Source organism: Apostichopus japonicus, chromosome 9 (genome assembly GCF_037975245.1).
Source record: "Apostichopus japonicus isolate 1M-3 chromosome 9, ASM3797524v1, whole genome shotgun sequence".
Lineage (NCBI taxonomy): Eukaryota > Metazoa > Echinodermata > Holothuroidea > Aspidochirotida > Stichopodidae > Apostichopus > Apostichopus japonicus.
The window spans coordinates 26,756,977-26,778,451 of record NC_092569.1 but is presented as its reverse complement, the minus strand read 5'-3'; the positions used below and the strand labels follow the sequence as shown (position 1 = coordinate 26,778,451).

The 21,475-nt window shown below is 36.5% G+C and overlaps 1 protein-coding gene across 1 annotated transcript in view; it reads left to right on the top strand.

Moving 5' to 3' along the window:
* The first annotated feature begins 1,881 nt into the window (after positions 1-1,881).
* LOC139974340 (fibrinogen-like protein A) overlaps positions 1,882-21,475 on the top strand; it is a 161,148-nt gene continuing 141,554 nt past the window's right edge. Inside the window, exons 1-8 of the mRNA XM_071981391.1 lie at positions 1,882-2,077; positions 8,106-8,183; positions 9,285-9,371; positions 10,288-10,374; positions 11,497-11,558; positions 13,217-13,345; positions 16,220-16,484; positions 18,579-20,720. Coding sequence (XP_071837492.1) covers positions 1,987-2,077; positions 8,106-8,183; positions 9,285-9,371; positions 10,288-10,374; positions 11,497-11,558; positions 13,217-13,345; positions 16,220-16,484; positions 18,579-18,874 — 1,095 coding nt within the window. The 5' untranslated portion in view covers positions 1,882-1,986 and the 3' untranslated portion in view covers positions 18,875-20,720. The remainder of the gene's footprint in view (positions 2,078-8,105; positions 8,184-9,284; positions 9,372-10,287; positions 10,375-11,496; positions 11,559-13,216; positions 13,346-16,219; positions 16,485-18,578; positions 20,721-21,475) is intronic.

Below are 21,475 nucleotides of genomic sequence, written 5' to 3'. Positions count from 1 at the left end.
GTACAACTCGGATGTCTCTTCTTGGCCACCGTAAAAAGGTCATTAACAAAACACTATTTGTTAATATGCAAAGAACTTATCAATATAAATCTCTTCTCTGCGAAATAGATGTCTCTAAATTTGAAAAGAAGACAACCATATATCGCCACTAATAGTTTTTTAGTCCTTTTGTTAAAAATGAAACACTCCCTAAAAAGCAATTTGTTTGGCGTTGATTTTAATTTAATGTTCGTTATTGTTCAATAACAAGAGAAAATCGTAACGGTTTAGCTAGTTGACTGATAGCTATGGTCGGTACACAATTTTGGATAACATTGTCACCAGTACGCGACCAAACGCGAAAATCTACATATTTAAAGACCAGCAATCGTCCAATATTCCAGCCAACGACCGATCATCTCTCATGAGGACTGAGCCGTCGTCCACCAGATTTCCCCTCTATCCAACAACCCCCCCCCCCCAACCCCACCCCCTCCTAGATGATATTTTTTGGATATGGTATATTGAGCATATTGAGTATATGGATATAGTTATTTATATAATTCATAATTTTAAATTTTTGTATTTTTTAAGTTTAATGTTAAAGTTAACATGTTTAAATAATATTGGAACTAGATAATTTAATAATTGTATAAAGACCAGGGGGAAAGACAACCACCCCCCTCCCCTCCCCCATTTCAAGAATAAGAGAATTTAAGTTTAATTAAGGCCGCCTTTGTTGATATGACACCATACAGACTGTTACCTCTGTTACGAATTACAATTTTGAGAGTGTTGGCGCGCCCAAAATTTGGCCCAAGTCCGTTTTGGGGACGAATCTAAAGCCTGAGGGGCGACCATAACTCCGCTTTCAGAAATGTGCTTAATAAGGGGGCTTAGATGAAAAACAATGATATTATTTCTACAATGTTAACTAACATTTGCCCGTGTACACGACTCGTGCTTATGTAATTCTTTGATCTCTCCACTTCTTACACTGGTCTTGATAATATCTCCATCAATGACGTTAAATTGATCATTTTCGATAATATGAATATTCAAATTGATATTGAACCACTCATATTTGTCGATTGGATCCTATTACAGTGGTTACACAATATATTGTGTACAGCCAATGTGTCTCATTGTCAGATCCACACAGCCGTTTGTTCATCTTCCCAGCTAATAATTTATAATACCATTGTGACGTAGACGTTCAAAGAAGACTTTCACCTCGAACTAGCTGTCGCTTTGGCTAATATGCCGTTGATTAAACACGAAAAAGAACTGTTCCCTTCGAAATTGAGTTGTGCTCAGGTTTGGAGGTTATAATACCTTTTGGCTAAGATCAAGTGGAGCACTGTTCCCTTTTCTATACCCCCTACCTAAAACAGTCGGAAGAATTTTATAGGAAAATTGATCAATCGGAGAATAGGGGTAGGGGGTGTAGAAACCTCGAAGGGTAGGACATATGTGACTTTGCTTTGCATAGCAACAACACATTTTTCTCAAGACGTATCATATGAAAGAAGATAATTAACCCTTGACATCTAACGAGCTGTTACAGTCTAACTGGGTGTTGGAGGGACAAACAGCCAATTGAGAGTAAGCAATTTTCATTGAATATTCATATTGTAAAGGTATCGTCTACCAATCGACCACTCAGCGGCTTCCAGAGTTATCACTTGATATTTGATATGATGTGAACACGAAATTTGTATATAGCTTCCACATTGTATAATCACAATCGTTGATCTTGAATATGCATGAAACATTACATACGTCAGCCACATAATGACCAATGAAAAGTCACTATATGTGTATCTTTGTTGGACATCACTCTATGAAGATGGTAATAAGTACATGGCAAAGTCATTAATCTTCATTATAGTACCACAGAGACGGCAAGACATACATATATGATATATACCAATTTACTATCACAGGAAAATACACATTTGATAAACTTAGATTGTTTTTCCCTTTCCGCTTTTGGATTTGTTCAAAATGGAGAAAGGAGGATTAAAGCAGTGTCGATCACCTTTTCTTATTTATCTTCTGATTGCTGTCGTTCTGCTTCTTGGAGGAAGGTCTCAAGGTAGGCTTAATTTTTACATTACATTACTAATTTTTAAAAATGATATATGAGTGAGTATCCATGAATGTACAATGAAAATAGTGTTCTGTAATGGAACAACCGTGTCGACATAAGTTTAGACCTAATTTATGATTTATTTTTTAGAAATGCATAATGTCACATTTATCTTTTCTTCTTCTGGGTCCGGACCTCCAAACCCCTTACTTGAGAGTGTCCTTCAACGACCCCAGGGTCATACCCCTAATATTCGTATAAGAGCAAAGGTGAACTATATATGCTATACTTCCAGTCCAACTGGACTGTAGGAATATAAGCCAGCGCTGCCAGTTAGGCGCCCCAAAAATCACAAATTTCGCGACTTTTAAATTTCATTAGCAGTAGGAAAATGAAAAGTCCGGCCAAGCAGGGTTTTCGGGGGGAGGGGGCAGGGGCGTGGTCGGGACACCGGAGAATATTTTTGTAGAGGCTTACAAATTTAAGAGAAACATTAGCTGAAGTTTTCAAATTCTCCCAAAGAGCATTGATATCAAACATTTCATGTTGTTCGATCAGTCCAACTCAGTATAGCTTTGCCTAGGCTATAGCAAAACCATTACAATTCTTAACCGAACGTTCCACTCCATAGAGTTCATCCAAGAGGTCTCCAACTCTGCAACAAATCGCCAACAGACCTGATTTTACCATCTGATAAACTGTCATACCTAGTATAGGCAATATTCTTTGCGTTACACATAATATTAGGCTAGACTTATATTAACAGCAAAGATTCTAGAAAATATTTTATGTTTACTTCATGGCTTTTCATCCTCCTCCGAGGCTTAAGAACAATGATGGAGGAGGGGTAGCACATGGGTCTTTGACGTCAGAGCTGTGGTTACCCCCCACCTCCTCCATAAAAAAAAAAAAAATCCTTAAAAGCGTCAAATGCCGCATTCGGTGGCATATTGACATTAGGATTTAGGTCCTGTGCCCGCCACTGTTTATGAACATAATAAGTTAGGCTACATGCTTCCCTTGTAAAGATTGTTTTGTAATGTGGCTCTTACACCTCCTTGGTAATTTTGTTGAGATCCATAAGACACTGTAACATCTGTAAAAGTCTTCAACTTGCACTGGATTCGTACTACATGACCTTTCCCTCGAGTCCACAACGCGGGTTACAGTTTGTCCTATTTTGAAGTCACTGTTTGTAGTGCTTGTTTTGCATTTTGCGACTCTTTTACCACTAGAACGTTACTAATTGTCCTTTTGAATTCATCAACGTTCCTTTCTGCCATTTCACAGGCAGAGGGAATAAGACTAAAGTATACTACAACCATTATTGTTATCGTCTTTGACACTATTTGCCAAGAAGAACTATACTGTTTGTCAAGCTAATATCTCTCTTCATAGCTAACGAACTCGTCATTGGTTGAATCAATACTATAACAAATGTAGGCCTATACATTGGAACCAGCTAAGAAATAGAACCCAAGTTTCTTCATAAGAAAATCTTTGTCGCCGGTGTTATATACTGGAGTAAAGAACATAAAAAATATATATGTAAACTTGGGTAAAGACACTAAATATGAGAGAACTCAATCATTAATGAAAGCCATTTATTTTATTGAACTGCATTCTACATTGCAAGAGCAAGTGAACAACTGATAAAGGGAGGGCGTAATATAATATAAGAACAAAGAAACATGAATATGTATGACTCGAGATGAGGAGATATGTCATTTGTAAACCAGGTTTCAGTAAAGCCAATTATGGAAAAATCTTGATTTAAAAAGAGATCAAAGTAGCAATATCGGAAAATTGTTTTCTTAGACTACGACTATTGTGATGTAGTAATGATATACACTTATTGGGTGGTTAATTATTAAAAGAATCGATACCATACTACTTACAAGATATATTATTTTCGCTCATGTCCTCCGTGGAATTAATGTTAAAAAGTATAATGACTAGTAGAAAGTCAAGTTTGATTGCCATTTTCACTGAAATGAATTGAGTCCAATAGTAAATTCAGTTAGTTTTTATGGCCTCCTTTATTAGCAGTTCCTGTCTGTCCTTGCTTCTTGGAGGCGGAAATTGTAGGTTTTCTCGATCGCTGGTTGTGTGATTTTCTTTTGTTGACTGGTTAACTTCTTCGGTATAGTGTAGACTTCATTGGTTGAAACTGCTCTCTTCATTCTTGTGTTTTCTGTTGCCGAGGATCAAGTTCTCGCGGGATGGGAATTGGATGTTGTAGGAAGGTTTTCTTTTGGGTTTTACTATATTTTTCTGCTGGTTTGGTCTGTTTGTTATTGCTATTTTCACTATGTCTTTGCTTTGGTAAATCTTCGCTTTCTGTGTCCATGACGATCGAAGTTTCACTTTCGCCTGTGTCTAAGTTCGATCCAGTGGCTTGATCTGTCACTTGACTGTCTTTTCTAGTGTCTCCTTTAAGGTTAGATTGTTTGTGAACTTCATCATTGTTCCCTTGATCGGATTCTCTTGTCGTCTCTTTGTCTTGCTGATCCTACAGTTGAAGTTTTTGTGGCCAAAACGATAACAGTTAAAGCATTCTATTGTTGGGGAATCTTGATTCGGAGTGTCCCAGCTCATCACATTGTTTACATCTATAGTTTGGGCAGTTTCTCATTAGATGATCCTCTCCCTTGCAATTGTTACAAACCCTACTTTGGCTATTGTGTTTGAGTCTTATATGAATGCCTCCAATAACAACAGCATATGGTAGACTTTTTACCTTGCTTGGTAATTCAAGCCGTTACAAATCGTGTCCGTTTTGGAACTTGGGAAAATCATTGTAGAATTTATGGGTCCATTCAGATCAAATTTTGCAGCCAAGCTCTGTAAATTTGTCGTTTAGTTCAGAATCAGCAATAAAAACAGGGACGTTGAATAAAGTAACAGTCAATATATGTCTTGTTACACCAATCACGACTCAATTTGTAAGCCCGACTCCTGTAACCATTCAGCATCCTTCACGTTTCTAAGTGTGACAATCCATTGCCCAGAAACTTGAACAAATCCGATAATGTTCTTCCTTCCGACGTCACATTAGATAGCATTCATCACATCAATATTGTTAAACGAGCAATCAATACATTTTATGCTATTATCCTTCAGGTTGTTGATTTTCTGCCGTTGCTCCATACTAACATGTCTACGGTGGCTAGAATTACCAGAGCTCATATCTGTATAGTGAAGGGCTGACTTATGCCGAAAGACGCAGTCACCTCCAATTCTATGAAACAGTTTCCTTTCAAAATGTGTTCCAAATTCAATTTACCAAGCAATTAAATCAAATGAATCGTTTGTGCAATCTGGTAACTAGCAAATCTCCAATCAAAACTAACAAATGGCTGAAAAAATCGTATAATTTTGAGAGACATAAATTGTGACATGCTCGCGGGTCGCGAACTCACACATTTTTCTTGACATTGGTATTTCTTGACATTAGTGCTACAGCTATGTTCAGGACTGCATCCCTGCTCCAGCAGTATATATGTAGCCTGTATTACCTGGAACTTATATGTTGTACAAGGATGAAGAGAGCAAGAGCAATGAATGTAGCTTACAAGTTGATGGAACAATAAATAAAGCATGATTACAATGCAATTATTGATCTAACATTCATATGTTGTATACAGTGATTATAGCTTTGTCCATTTCAATATCAGAGAGTTTTTTGGGAAAGTATTGATCAAATGTTTTGTAATTTGCAATTGAAGATGTAACTTTTGATTAATATTATAATTTAATTTAATTTATGAGCGAACTTTGAACCAAATAACACTATGGAGATATCTCTAACTATTATATTCACACCTGCATTGTTAGGTAACATTTTGTAAATTATTCCAAATCTTAGCCGAGTGAGCACAATCATAAAATAAATGTTCAATGGTTTCAGTATATTCTTGACAAATATTACAATTATCAGAAGTGATAACTTTTATGAAATGCAAATACTTGTTAGTTGGAATATTCCTAGCAACAGTCTATATTGAAACCATGTAAGTTAACGTCACTCGAACACCGAAAAGGGACAAAACAATAAAAAGACCAATCCTTTTTACTGATATCAATAGTCTGGCACCACTTAATATACTCCAAAACATTGGTTGATATGTTAAACTCTTGAGTAAAATTATCAAAAGTATAAAAAGTACCATTACTAATCAAATCGCCAATAAAACGTATACCCTTGTCATACCAACGCTTGTAATATACTGGGCTATTTCCAACTTTAAATAAACTGCTATTCCAAATTGGCAATATTAACATAGTAGTATCATTGTAAATAGTAGAGAAAACATCATGAATAAAACTATGTGTAGTTTCAAAAAGGTTCTTTCGAAAAGGATCACAGATTTTTGAACTCACTAACTTCACATAAAAATCCCCATAATCAAAGAAAGAGTCAATACTTATATTGTACCTACATAAAATACAGCAGACAAAACTAGAGCTCTTGCTCTTCAACAAATGACCAAATGAAGAGATCTTAAGAGCAATACAATGTTTACAATAATCTACCATTTTTCAATCCCCCATCGGGGTATCCTTGTATTAATTGTCTTCGACTGATACGGTCTTGTTATTTTCCACACAAAACGGAAAACATGGAATGCACTTTTTCAATATATTCTGGACTGGGTAATGGGAGTGTCATAATATAGTAATTAAAACAAGGCAATAATACAGATTTAACAATGGTAATGCGACCCAGCACTGTAAGATTATGTTTCTCCCACATCTTTAAAGCATGAAACACTTTAGTCAGTGCATTATCATAGTTCTTATTAATCATACTAGTTAGATTACTATTAAACCCAATCCCCAATAGTGTAAAATTTATAACCTTTATTCTAACAGATATTATATTTTTTTATTGAAAGGAAAACGAAGACCCTTTCAAACTCCCCAACCCAACAAGAAGAGACTTGCTAGGCTTTATTTTTAGCCCAGACAAAGAACCAAAATAATCGAGCTGTTTCATAATACATATATATTAAAAGATATTTCATCCCTGTGCATGAAAAAGGTTGTATCATCAGCATACTGAACTATTTTATAACAGCTTCCTCCTATATCAATGCCCTGGATATAATTATCATTATTAATAAGAATGCTCAATCATTCTACACTTATGGAGACAAAGGGTCTCCTTGTCTGCAACCACGATCAATAGAAATGAAAAGCCGTTTACAAGAACAGAGGAATACATATCACTATAAAAAGTATCAAACCACTGAATAATGGAAAGACCGAACTTAAAAAGGCGGAGTACACTTCTAATGAACCTAATCGAAATAGGCCTACTATCAACAGCCTTTTCAAAATCAATCCCAAATAAAATCCCTGGCGTTTGGTCTTCTTCAAGACTATTAATAATGTCATTCACTGTATGAATGCTATTACCAATATATATATATATATATACCTTGAACTTGATAATTTGGGGGGAAAAGTACTTGACTACATGCAAATGAAAAATGTAAGCTAAAGCAAGGTGTCCAGTCTTTGTTATAGTTTTGGTCGATAATCAAAACATCAATCGGATGCATGCATTGGTACGTAGATGTATTGACCTTTCGGTTTATGGCGGGCCATCAGTCTCAAATCGTGGGGGATCGACTTATACCGATTTAAATCGACATATACCAGTTTCCTTCGACTTATACCAGTTTCCAGCAGCATAAATTGTCTTCCTGGACACTCTGGAAGAATGATTTCTCATTCATGAAACTGTGGAGCAAAAAGTCATGTTTATCAATTATATAAGGTCATATTCTATGCTTTTGATGCGTTGGTTTAAAAGTCTGAGTACTATGAATCATTTTGTGTAGTGGAACACTGATCAGGTTCGATCGTTTTTAAAGTGGAAGTGTTGATGTCATCTATCAAACATTAGGATGTCAGCTTGTTCATCTCTTTTTTGAGCGAAATTTTCTTTGTATTCTGATGAAGTTTGCCAAATTAAAATCTCCCTCACATCGTCACTTTCAATTTTGGTTTTGTTTCATCTAAACAGCTGACGATTCTCAAGTTCGGGGGCACTTTAAATGCACGAACCGTCAATACAAGACTTCCGAATCAAACGAAGAGCAAGGTAATGTCGGTTATTATATGTTTAAGTTGAGGTCAAATAGAAGTTTTGAAGTTGTATGTAACAGAGTATGAAAAGTAACTGTTTGTTGTGAACACGTTACATCATAATGATGTAAGGTAAATATCACAAACTACGAAAGACTGTTGGGTCAGTGAATTGATTACTATGAACAGACCTTTAATCTTGAAATGTTCTAGAAAAGGGAAAGAGTTTTAGACTAGTAGGCCTACTGTGGTGTTGCTTTGGCTATTCCGATTTTCAAGGTGGTTGGCAATATAAGATATAGGTACGCTTCAAATGCTATGGAATACGCAGTTAAAGCTAAATTGATGATGATATTGCTTCCTCAGTGCTGGCTAACATGTTAATATTTTGGACCAAAACATGTTCTTTGACTTCATATTGAACAACATTGTATCCTTGGTTGACTTTATTAAACACCATCTTTGCCTTTACCAACATATATACTCCTTGTTAGTTACTGTATATATTATTTGAGGCCACAACATTGTACGTGTGTTTTATTATGTTTATTGTATTGCATCACAACATGAGCTGACTTAACAATGGTCTCTGCATGTTAGACTACATAGTCCAGGCACTTAAATTAATGACATTCAATTGATTGCCACTGTGCAATAGAAATACAACTTGGACTGATAAAAATATACATGTTTAAATGGTCTACAACATATCACAATTAGATCTGTACCTAAAGCCATCCTTGCTAGCTGCCCCGACTGAACGAAGTGACCCGACTGACCGACAGTGACCCCACTGACCGACGTGACCCGACTCAACTCCACTGTTAAGACCTAATCTTCAATATTGGTAAAGAAGCATATAGTCCTTGAACTGACCCTGCTTATTTAAACTGTACATTAAACAATGAGTGAAGACGTCCTCGATCATTAAGTTAGGTCACTTGTGTCATTCAAACTAATTTCTCCATTTATAACTTTGCATAATTGGTTAAAACTGTTCAATGTCTGTACTGGTGTATATACACGTAAACCTGCTCTTTCAAACCTTTCAAATAACAATTTTTAAAGCTCCAAATCAGTATTTTATTTCATTTCACATTTATTTTTATACTGATAGCTACCAATCTGTACTCAAGCAAACCTGTGGAGACCACCCCAAAGCAAACTACTAGCAGTGAAACAACTGGTTCGACTGTCAGGGAAGGTACAGTAAATGTGGATGTAGCCTATACGCACGCAAGGCTGGCCTAAATGTTATTCTCTTAAGCCATTTTTTTATTTACACTATATTAATAGACAAAAACATGTTCTTTAGCCTCATATAAAAAAAACAAGGCATCCTTGGTTGACATTATTAGATCACATTTTTGCCTTGACAAACATCTAACACCTATAAGTCATTCTTCATATCATTTGAGGCCACAACATTGTCCGTGTGTTTTATCACGTTTTTGTATTGCATCACAACATTCACTTAACCATGGTCTCTGCATGTTAGACTACAAAGTCCAGGCACTTAAATTGATGAGACTCAGATGATTACCACTGTGCAATAGGAATACAACCTTGAATGATAGAAATACACATGTTTAGATGGTCTACAACATATCAAAACTAATTCTGTACCTAAAGCCATCCTTTAAGCTAGCTGCCCACTGCCCCGACTAACCGAAGTGACCCGACTGACCGACAATGACCACACTGACCGACGTGACCCGACCACTGATCTGTACACTAGTTAGTGTTAGTGTACAGATCAGTGGACCCGACTGACTGACGTACGTGACTTGACTCAACTCAGCTGTTATGAACTAATTTTCAATAGTTGTTAAGAATCATATTGTCTTGCAACTGACCCCTGTATATTTAAACTACATGTAATGATGAGTGAACACGTCCTCGTTAAATTAAGTTAGGTCACTTGTGTCATTCAAACTAATTTCTCCATTTATAACTTTGCATTGGTTAAAACTGTTCAATGTCTGTACTGGTATGTAGATATACTTTCATGTCATTATCCAACAGGCCACAAACCTGCTCTTTCACCTTTCCAATAACAGTTTTTAAAGCTCTAAATCAATATTTTATTTCCTTTCACATTTATTTTGACCTACTGATAGCTACCAATCTGTACTCAAGCAAAACCGTGAACACCATACCAATGCAAACTACTAGTGGTGATGCATCTGGTTCCACTGTCAGGGAAGGTACAGTAAATGTAGATGTTAGGTATGCAAGCGAAGAAGGAAGGATTCATGCTTACAAGTACACCTGAGCTTCTTTCTTTGCGACCATTGCCAAATTGTAAAATATATGGTTAGCCCGTATTGTTAGACCTATAATATTATAGATACAGAGCTATGCATTAGTTGGCCGGTTCACTGTAATCACCATACCACCCTAACTTCACACGAAGACAGTAGATTGGCCTCTTGTTTTGTTGGTGTACGGTAATTAACTCCCTGTGTCCCTGAAGTCGCTTACTGTGTTGTAACACAGTAGGCGACTTAAGGGACACAGCTAGGGAGTTGGTATATATACCATGGAGCTATTAATGGCTCCATGGTTATACCACGCAGCTACTATAGCTCCATGGTTATACATATGTAGTTGCAGTGATAAACACTGTAGTCGCTGTCCGCGTTAGTCAAATTGTAACCACTTTTTCAATCCCAATTATAATCTACAAAGCCGAAACCGCCAAAATGGCCATGTGATCGAGTAAACATCAGTTTTGTATCTTCAGACACTTTCCCCACAAAAGTGTCTGAAGATACAACTGTCCATGGGAACCACGGCGTAAACTTCAACACATGCCGTAAGTAAGAGAACTTTTTCCTTGTTTCGAGCAGTTAGATTCTCCCGACCTTTCCAAGTATAATTCACTCTATTTCTGGGGGAATGCGGTCAAACCATCACTGAAAATCACATAGCTGCAGGATAGCAAAATCAGCGAGAGCTTCATCAAAGCTATCCTATCAAAGAACAGTTAATGCCCTAACCATCCCTAGTTTACCGTATTATACCATCATAGTTCATACTTGGAATTTTTGGTAGAATTTGTCAATAGGCTGGCACGGTAGACAAGCCATGAGACGTACATACATGTAGGCTTTTGGTATGCATGGACAAGCAATATTACTGTTGCCCTACTCTTGACATGGATGTATGTATTTATCGGAATTGATCTCTAAAAGGATCTGTGTGAAGTAGGCCTACTTCGAATTTGAGCACACATAGATAGTACAGCATGATTGTATTATCGTACCTGATGTAAAGAGTCATGCCAAACGAGATATTTGTTTTTGGTTTTCTTGTTTAAACAATAGCCAGCGAATCAGTGGAGACCACCCCAATGCAAACCACTACTGGTGATGATCCTTCTATCGTGGTGAGAATTACATACTTAATTACATACAGTTTCGAAGTAAGAGAATATTGTGTTTGGGGAGTAAGATTTTAGATTAAAAATCTGATGATGATCTGAGCAATTATGATATTACTTTGTTGTACAATATTGTATGTTGTCTATAATTATCACATACAGTGTTGACTACAGAGATATCACAGAAAAAGAAAAGAAATAAGCTTGGAATACTGTAAATAAATAGAAAAAAAATACTGAAATTGGGATATTTTTCCCCCTTTGTCATCCAAATTGTAAAGATACCCATGAAACTATTCGGTTATGATGTCACTCTTTGTAGGAGAGAAGGCTTGATGTTGTGATTGACATTTAAAGTACATTCCATGAATCTTGGAAACATCAACACTATCAGTAGGACCAATTAGAACATTCGGTTTGTAATAGCTTAATTAGAATCGTCAGAGATTTGCAATGAATTTGACACAAAGCATAGGCGTAGGAGCCTAATCTGATTTTGGGGGGCTGTAACGACTAGCCCGGAAAATATAACCAACATTTTTTGCGCGCTTCGCCCGCGTTCAACATCTTAATGTGCTATCATATAGGCATTTATCGGTTATTACATCACATGCTGATAACTGTTATATAAATAAATACCAAATATTAAAGTGCTGTTATCATGATATAAAACATGCTCAAGAGCACTAGAAAAGAACCAATTCCTGGAATACTGTATAAAGGAATGAACGCCTATATGACATGCAAATTAAGATGTTGAACGCGCGCGGGGCGCAGGAAAAATTTTGGTTATATTTCCCGTGTTATTACCCTTCCATATTGGTTATAATTATTGAGCAAGTCGTTACAATAATAACGATAATAATAATATCAGTTTAACCATTGAAAAACACATTACAAGTTATTTTTTTTTTCAGTAGGTGCCCGAAAAATTCTCAGCATATTGCCCGAATTTTCACCACAAAAAAAATGAAAAACACATTGCAAATTATTCTTCTTTCAGTAGGTGCCCGAAAAATTCTCAGCATATTGCCCGAATTTTCACCACAAAAAAAATGAAAAACGCATTGCAAATTATTCTTCTTTCAGTAGGTGCCCGAAAAATTCTCAGCATATTGCCCGAATTTTCACCCCCCCCCCAAAAAAAAAATGAAAAACACATTGCAAATTATTATTCTTTCAGTAGGGGCCTGAAAAATTCTTAGCATATTGCCCGAATTTTCACCCAAAAAATTGAAAAACACACAAAAAAAATTTCTTCTTTCAGTAGTTGCCCGAAAAATTCTCAGCATATTGCCCGAATTTTCACCAAACTGTTTGGTTGGGGGGCTGCAGCCCCCCGACCTCCTACGCCTATGACACAAAGTATCAAGGCATCAATGTTTCCAGATTGCCTGAATTACTCCCAAACAAAATGTCTGTGCATGGAGTGAATATAGGATGAGGAACCACCTTTCCATGTGACGTTAATGTTTCTTCCTCGTTCAGCATATTGTTCTATAGGTCTTTGTTAGCTATTTTAATACTCCAATAAAGGTATATAAAGAAAAAGCTGAATGATCGTGTACTGCTGTCAAAGGTCATATATTATCCATAATAAGATAAGATATGTCACTTCATGGATTGCTTGCTTGCTATTAGGTAACTTGTTATGTTATTATTAGATAAAAGACTGCTTCGATGTCTTCAATGCTGGTAATACAACCGATGGCATCTACACAATGAAACCAACTAACTGGACTGGGGATTCATTTGATGTCTTCTGTAACATGACTGACGGAGGAGGATGGACGGTAAGTCTAGTATGACATCCTATAGTATAGACGATGTATTTTATATGTATAATATGACTGACGGAGGAGGATGGACGGTATGTCTAGTATGACATCCTATAGTATAGACGATATATTGTATATGTATAATATGACTGACGGAGAAGGATGAACGGTAAGTCTAGTAAGACATCCTATAGTATAGACGATATATTGTATATGTATAATATGACTGATGGAGGTGGATGGACGGTAAGTCTAGTGTGACATCCTATAGTATGTGCGATATATATGTATAATATGACTGACGGAGGTGGATGGACGGTAAGTCTAGTATGACATCCTATAGTATGTGCGATATATTGTATATGAATAATATGACTGACGGAGGTGGATGGACGGTCAGTCTAGTATGACATCCTATAGTATAGACGATATGTTGTATATATGTATAATATGACTGATGGAGGAGGATGGATGTTGAGTCTAGTATGACATCCTATTGTATAGACGATATATTGTATATGTATAATATGACTGATGGAGGAGGATGGATGTTGAGTCTAGTATGACATCCTATTGTATAGACGATATATTGTATATGTATAATATGACTGACGGAGGAGGATGGACGGTAAGTCTAATATGACATCCTATTGTATAGACGATATATTGTATATATATAATATGACTGACGGAGGATGATGGACGGTAAGTCTAGTATGACATCCTATAGTATAGACGATATATTGTATATGTATAATATGACTGACGGAGGTGGATGGACGGTTAGTCTAGTATGACATCCTATAGTATAGACGATATATTGTATATGTATAATATGACTGACGGAGGTGGATGGACGGTTAGTCTAGTATGACATCCTATAGTACAGACGATATATTGTATATGTATAATATGACTGACGGAGGTGGATGGACGGTAAGTCTAGTATGACATTCTATAGTATGTGCGATATATTTTATATGTATCATATGACTGGCGGAGGTGGATGGACGGTAAGTCTAGTATGACATCCTATAGTATGTGCGATATATTGTATATGTATAATATGACTGACGGAGGTGGATGGACGGTAAGTCTAGTATGACATCCTATAGTATGTGCGATATATTATGTATAATATGACTGACGGAGGAGGATGGACGGTAAGTCTAGTATGACATCCTATGGTATAGACGATATATTGTATGTATGTATAATATGACTGACGGAGGTGGATGGACGGTAAGTCGATCTAGTATAACATCCTATAGAGTAGAAGATATATTGTATATGACTGACGGAGGAGGATACACTTTAATTAGTATGATATCCTATGTTTCATAAATACGGCGTATACGTTTGCCTCAAAATGTAGTACTTCTGTGCATATTGTCAGATTTTAAGCACCAGAGGTGTGCTCTGTACAATAGTAATACACACATTCTCATTCGTTTGTCACGCAAGGGTGATGGGTTCTGTTCCTTCCTATACATTTTCAATGGCAGTGAATTTGCCACAAACAAAAAAAAAGCCTTTCAGCATCCTCTAGAAACAAGTTTCAACTTAATACACTTATGGTTACACTAATGAAACCATGCAGATGGTAGCAGTACATTGATATTCTTCCCATTGAACTTTGCATCTTCCTTTGAATCTTAATTTTCTTGATTAATTTTGAACCTACAGTTCCAGTCCATTTGTGGTTATTCCAGTGTTTGATCACAGTATCTATAAATTGGGGAATTTCAGAGTTGATGTGTTGCTCACTTGATATAAATTTAGAGGTTTATTACAAAAGCAATCTGCCTGTCACAGTATTAGGCTCTTTCTCTCAGATAATGAGGTCATTTTAGATTTATTGAAGTAATCATCAAGGGGGAAATGAGGAATTGGGCATTTCAATACAAACCAGAGTTGAGCTCAAAATCTTTCAGAATGTTTCTCTTCCAAATGAATAGTGTGGAAGTTTGACAATAAAATTCCATTATTTGTAATGGGACAGAGTTAATATATGTAAGCAACAATATCCAATAGTGGTCTAATTATCTACATTACACACACATACATCAGTTAAACAGTTTTCTGTCCTGGTGTGTGTACAATCAACTATGGAAGAAGGTGAAATTCACTTTGCAATTTAAGTCAGTTCAGGTACAACGTCACACACATTCTAATTTAGTTAGTCTAATATAGTGGTCTTTTCATGTCAGTGAAAGATACATCAATGTGTGCAATATGAGGCCTTGTATATCCTTAGAAAGGCTTCATGTATTAGATTTCCTAAAAATACAGCTAACTGCCTCATGGAAACGTCAATGCGTTCTGGTTTTAAGGTGGGGTCTCACCTTTACCAAACCTACCAAGAATTGACTCGAAAGTAGATGATGAAAATCATGAATTAAGACTTGTGGGTCACAAAAATCAGTTTTGGTGGGTTTGCAGGTTTTTTGTGGGCGTTAGAAGATTTATCTTAAGTTTTGTTTCTTTTACTAAATATCACGTCCATAGCTTTCTGAGCATCTATTCTGGGGGGGGGGGGGGCAAACTACACATAGATTTCTGAGCATCCATTCTGAGGGGGATTGGGGCCTGGTGGGTGCTGACTCAATCCTCATGGATGATCCTGGCATGCGGGCCTCAAAGGTTGGCGACTACTCTTTCAGATAATGTAGTTACTATGTGGGAATCCCCTGCCACTGGCAGAAGGGTAAATTACAGGTGAAAATGTAGGACTTCAGTGGAACATTGTCAATTACTGCTTCATTTAGGGGTCATCCTTTGCTTATGTAATATAAGGAATACAGTCACTTCTCAGTGAAAATGTTATCGAAATAAATGTATTCTTTATTATTATTAAAATTATTCTTTTCGTTCTTACATTATATACAGGTATTTCAACGTCGTGTTAATGGGTCCGTTGAATTCTATCGTACCTGGACGAGCTATAAAGAAGGCTTTGGTAAGCTGGACCATGAGTTTTGGTTGGGAAATGATAAGTTGTATTACCTCACCAATCAAGGTGACTATCAACTGCGGATCGATATGGTGAACAAAGATGGAGCGCTATACTACGCAAAGTTTGACCTGTTCCGGATCAACGATGAAAGTGACAATTACACACTGTCTGGACTGGGAACTTACAGTGGAACTGCAGGTTTGTCCAAATTATAGGTTTCTTTCTGTGTTTGTTGTATACAACTTCACTGTACTATTAAATGTCATGTTCTGTTTCTTTCATAATATACTCGGTAAGTATATTGGTTGTGTTATGTTCATTCTTTAGGGCAGCAAGCTGCATGACCTTCGTTGTTTTAAGCAACCCAAGTAGTCACCCCTGAACCTAGATTACCAGGGAAGTTCATTGGCGTGCAACTTAAGCTGTGATAAGAATTTTACGGAGGTCATAAATACATAAATACGTTAACAAACATTTTCAAGGCGATAGACATTTTTTAATGAAACTTTTTTTTCAGTTATTGTAGCAGTGGGAGGGTGGAGAGGCAGGATATGTTACTTTATGGATGGGGATGGTGGCAACATGTGGCATCCTACATCATATATCACTGCACATTTAGTATTCATAGAATAATTAGATTACATTTTCATTTGTTTTGCAATACAATTTGTGTTGCTTCATGGTAAATTCTCCAATTCTGTAGTAAGCGTCTATGTCATGTTTGTTTGTTTCGCATGGTAATCATTTTAACCTTATTATAGGTAAAACGGGCCTGAACCATGCCGTGAAGTCTACAAGTCTAAACAAACCTTTCAATTCATTATTTCTATTGTAGGCTACTTGTTCCCTTTGTGACCATTTATTTTTAAATATGACACTTTTGGGGGAAACTTGTTTTAACAGCAGCATCATTAGCTGTTTGAAATTAAAAAGGGTGGAAGCTGCGATGGTCGTTTCAATTTCAGCTAATGCATCAATCAGCTATGATCCCATTAATTGCTGCCTTAGTTTGTAGGAGCAAACCTTGAACAGAGTTTGGATTGACCCAGCTCATGTCTGCTGCTATCTTCACTCCAGTGTGGTCGTCCTCAAGTCACCACAATATTTGCCTGAGAATATGCCTTCCCGTTACATTGCTACATAAACAAGGCATAAAATGCAGATAATTTAGTGAGAAATCATTTGCTATCATTATAATAATTAAAATGTGATTAGTAAGGTAATAGATCTTGTCTGGTCTATACTAGTCCTAAGAAGCAGGATTAACAGTTATTGGATTAACTTACACTATGGTTCCTGGGTTGATTAATATGTTAAAACTATTAAAGTTTATTGTTGTTAAGAGCTGTGAGATATCATATAGGTCACATTTAAGGACAGACCATGATATGCTAAGACATCACAGAAAAAAAGCATAACGACAGACAGTGATATGCTAATACATCACACAAACCAAGCATTGTGACTGACAGTGATATGCTAAGACATATAAACCAAGCATAATGACTGACAGTGATATGTTAAGACATCACACAAACCAAGCATTATGACTGACAGTGATATGCTAAGACATCACAGAAACAAAGCGTAATGACAGACAGTGATATGATAAGACAGTAGACCAAGCATAATGTTCTTACAGTGACATGCTAAGGCATCACACAAAGACAAACACAACTTGCTAACAGTGATATGCTGAGATATAACATAACTCAAATACAAGTGTGATGTAGACTGTCAGAAAAATTAAGCATAAATGTTCTGTTGTGTAGTGATGTGTAGAGATATCACTCTACAGATGCAACCTATATCCAATCATATTTACTAATTGTTTAATGTGTCTATATTGTGATAGGTCCCTTAATTGTGATGGATTGTAGTCTAAGGGAATATCTTTACTCAAGGGCGTAGGAACCGGGGGGGCTGGGGGGGCGCCAGCCCCCCAGTGAAAATGTGGAGGGCGGAAGTATCATTCCGCCCCCCCGGTTTGCAAGTCAGAAAACCCCTTTTTCATTTCCAAATGAGAAGAAAAATCTCATTTGAAGCACCAAATTGCATCTAAGGCTAGGTGAAAATACAAAATTAAGTTTACAAAATGGAGTGGGTGTTGAAGTGTGCTATATTGCACTAAATTGCATCTGAGGCCACCTGGAAATGCAAAAAATTCCAAAGGGGAGCAGGAAACCCCCTCCCCTTAGACCCCTCCCCCAGGCCGGCCATCAGTCTTCAGCCCCCCCCCCCCCACTTAAAAGTACCTTCCTACGCCACTGTCTTTACTTGTTTAATTCACAGACACAGATGGAGGTGCCCCCGGTGGTTATGCTTTGAGTTATCATCTTAACTATGCCTTCAGTACCTTTGACAGGGACAATGATAAAACATACCCTGTTAACTGTGCTGATGATAACCATGGTGCCTGGTGGTACAATGCCTGTGCAACATCTAACCTCAATGGTGACTACATGGCAGCAGATGATGCTCAATCAAGCATACATTGGTATTTTCTACCTGGAGGTAATTTTAACATCAAATTCACAGAAATGAAGATAAGACCTGTCTGGATACGGTTATTTCCAATAAGTACTTGATAAGAGGATCAAAACTAACAAACACACTGGAGTTCAGCAAATATATCATCCATATCAGCAAACAGAAATGTTACAGATAACCCAAATTCTACCCCCCCCCCCCCTCCTCCATGTACACAGCCTCCTCAAAACTTATCTAAACAGACATAGACACACCCAGGTGTGTTTTACATTCAGACTGAGGACCCCATTGTTTTTTACACTCTTCAATTCCATGTACCCTACCTAATCTTAACAATATCCATTAACAATAAGAATTTTTCTGAGGACCTTGTGATTCTTTCCGTCTGAGGACTTGCAATTTCTTTGTTCAAGCCCTTCGTCAGAATACAAAACAAGTGCAGATACACACATCTCTATGTATTGTTATCAGTCCTGAAATAATATATATACTAATATTGTGTGCACAGGTATAAGTTCAGATACGTGTTCTCAATATGAGTAGTTACCCATATCATGTCATGGTATGGATGGCATAGCCTATTGGCATTCTCAACATGCATTTCTCACAAAAAAATACATCTTAAAAGGTTGTGTTGCAGAATCAAATGCACTGGAATATTTTCCTAACCTTTATGCATAGTTTACGCAAACATTAGATTGCATAGCACTGTTTTACACAGAATTTATTTATTATCTGACTCTCTTTGAATTACTATGTACATATTCATGTTTGATTTTTATTGAGAATTGATTGGTAGAGACTTTCCAGCAGAGGAAGGGGCTCTCTTGCATTTTGGCAAAGGGGACTGTGATATTATCCCTGAATCAAGGTATCACGTTCGCACTCGCCAGATAAGCTTGGATGCACACATGCTTGGTCATTGACTAGTTCAAGGTTTAAAAAAAAAGATTTTAAAAAGCACAAGTTAAGGTGTTTAAAACAATTAGTTTGACTTCTAACTTCGAATATATGTTTCAAAAACCTGTCTACTTCAATAATTAGAAAGGAAGTTGTATATATATACTATTAGTGATCAGCTCACAGCCTCACAGTACCGATGTGATATACAGCCTGAGACTGCAGCTTGTCAGGTTCACGAAACTAGGTAAGATCTTGTGACAACACCCTCTGTTGGCTCATGGGGATGGCTGGAGAACCCTATTGAGAAGTAACCTATTAATTGTGAAATAGTCAAACTGGATGGGTAGGAATGATAATGCATTCATTGTAACCATCGGTTTAGGTCATGTTGAGATTAGCTCAATGAAAACGAATTTATGGTAACCATCTGGTTAGGTGATGTTGAGATTAGTTCAAAGTTAATTTGTGTAAACACGGTAAGCAGGCAAGGATTATTAGGGCTTCTTTATGTACTTCATAAGATTGGTAAACAGTTGATGATTATATCAGTTTAGCAAGGATGATTACATAAGATTGGTATTTGGTAAATAGTTTATGATTACATCAGTTTGGTAAGGATGATAACAAACGATTGGTAAACAGTTTATGATTACATCAGTTTGATAAAGATGATTACATAGGATTGGTAAACAGTTTATGATTACATCAGTTGGATAAGGATGATTATGCAATGGAGGTAAACAGTTTATGATTACATCAGTTTGGTAAGGATGATTACGGAAGGGAGGAAAATAGTTTATGATTACTTGTATATGAAAATGGTGATTATGTAAGATAGGTTAACAGTTTATGATTACATCAGTTTGGTACAGATGATTACGGAAGGGAGGAAAACAGTTTATGATTACTTGTATATGAAAATGGTGATTATGTAAGATAGGTTAACAGTTTATAATTACATCAGTTTGGTAAGGATGATTACGAAGAGAGGTTAACAGTGTGTGATTACATGTATATGATAATGGTGATTATGTAAGAAAGGTCAACAGTTTATGATTACATCAGTTGGGTAATGATAATGTGAAGTTGATAAAACTGATAACATCGGTTGGTTTATGTAAAGGATATAAGACTAGTGATAATATATTTCTTTGTTTTGAATGAGAATTTGCCATATTGTTTCATTGTTGGTTTAATGGTCACATCTGCAGCATTGTGTATCTTGCACTATATTGTCCATCAGTTTGCTGTATCTACAGTCCAGGCTTTAAAGCAGTTGGTTAATGTTTCACTGTGCAGCATTTTTTTTTTTCATTTAAGATATTATAATCTTCATTGTTTATATATATATATATATATATATATATATATAAATGAAAATCGTAATGAGTTGGAAAATAAAGAACAGTGAAAAAACTTTCAGCCTCCACCGGGATTCGAACCACGGGCCTTCCGCTCTGTACGCGGACACCCTAACCACTAGGCTATGGACGCTGATTGTATGTCCAGAGGTTCGAAACCGGTAAGGAAGATCGTAATTCCACTGTAGGCGTTTGTCACCTGTATCGAACAATACTAGTTCTGTTTTTGGTGACATATTTTGCCTTACTCTAGAGATCAAACATGATGCTGACCAACTCGAAAATCATTTGTGATTCCTAAAGCCGGATCTCAAAAGATCTACTTTGAACAGACTTTATGTTAATATATATATATATATATATATATATATATATATATATATATATATATATATAAATATATATATATATATACGATTTTCTTTTTTTTACTCT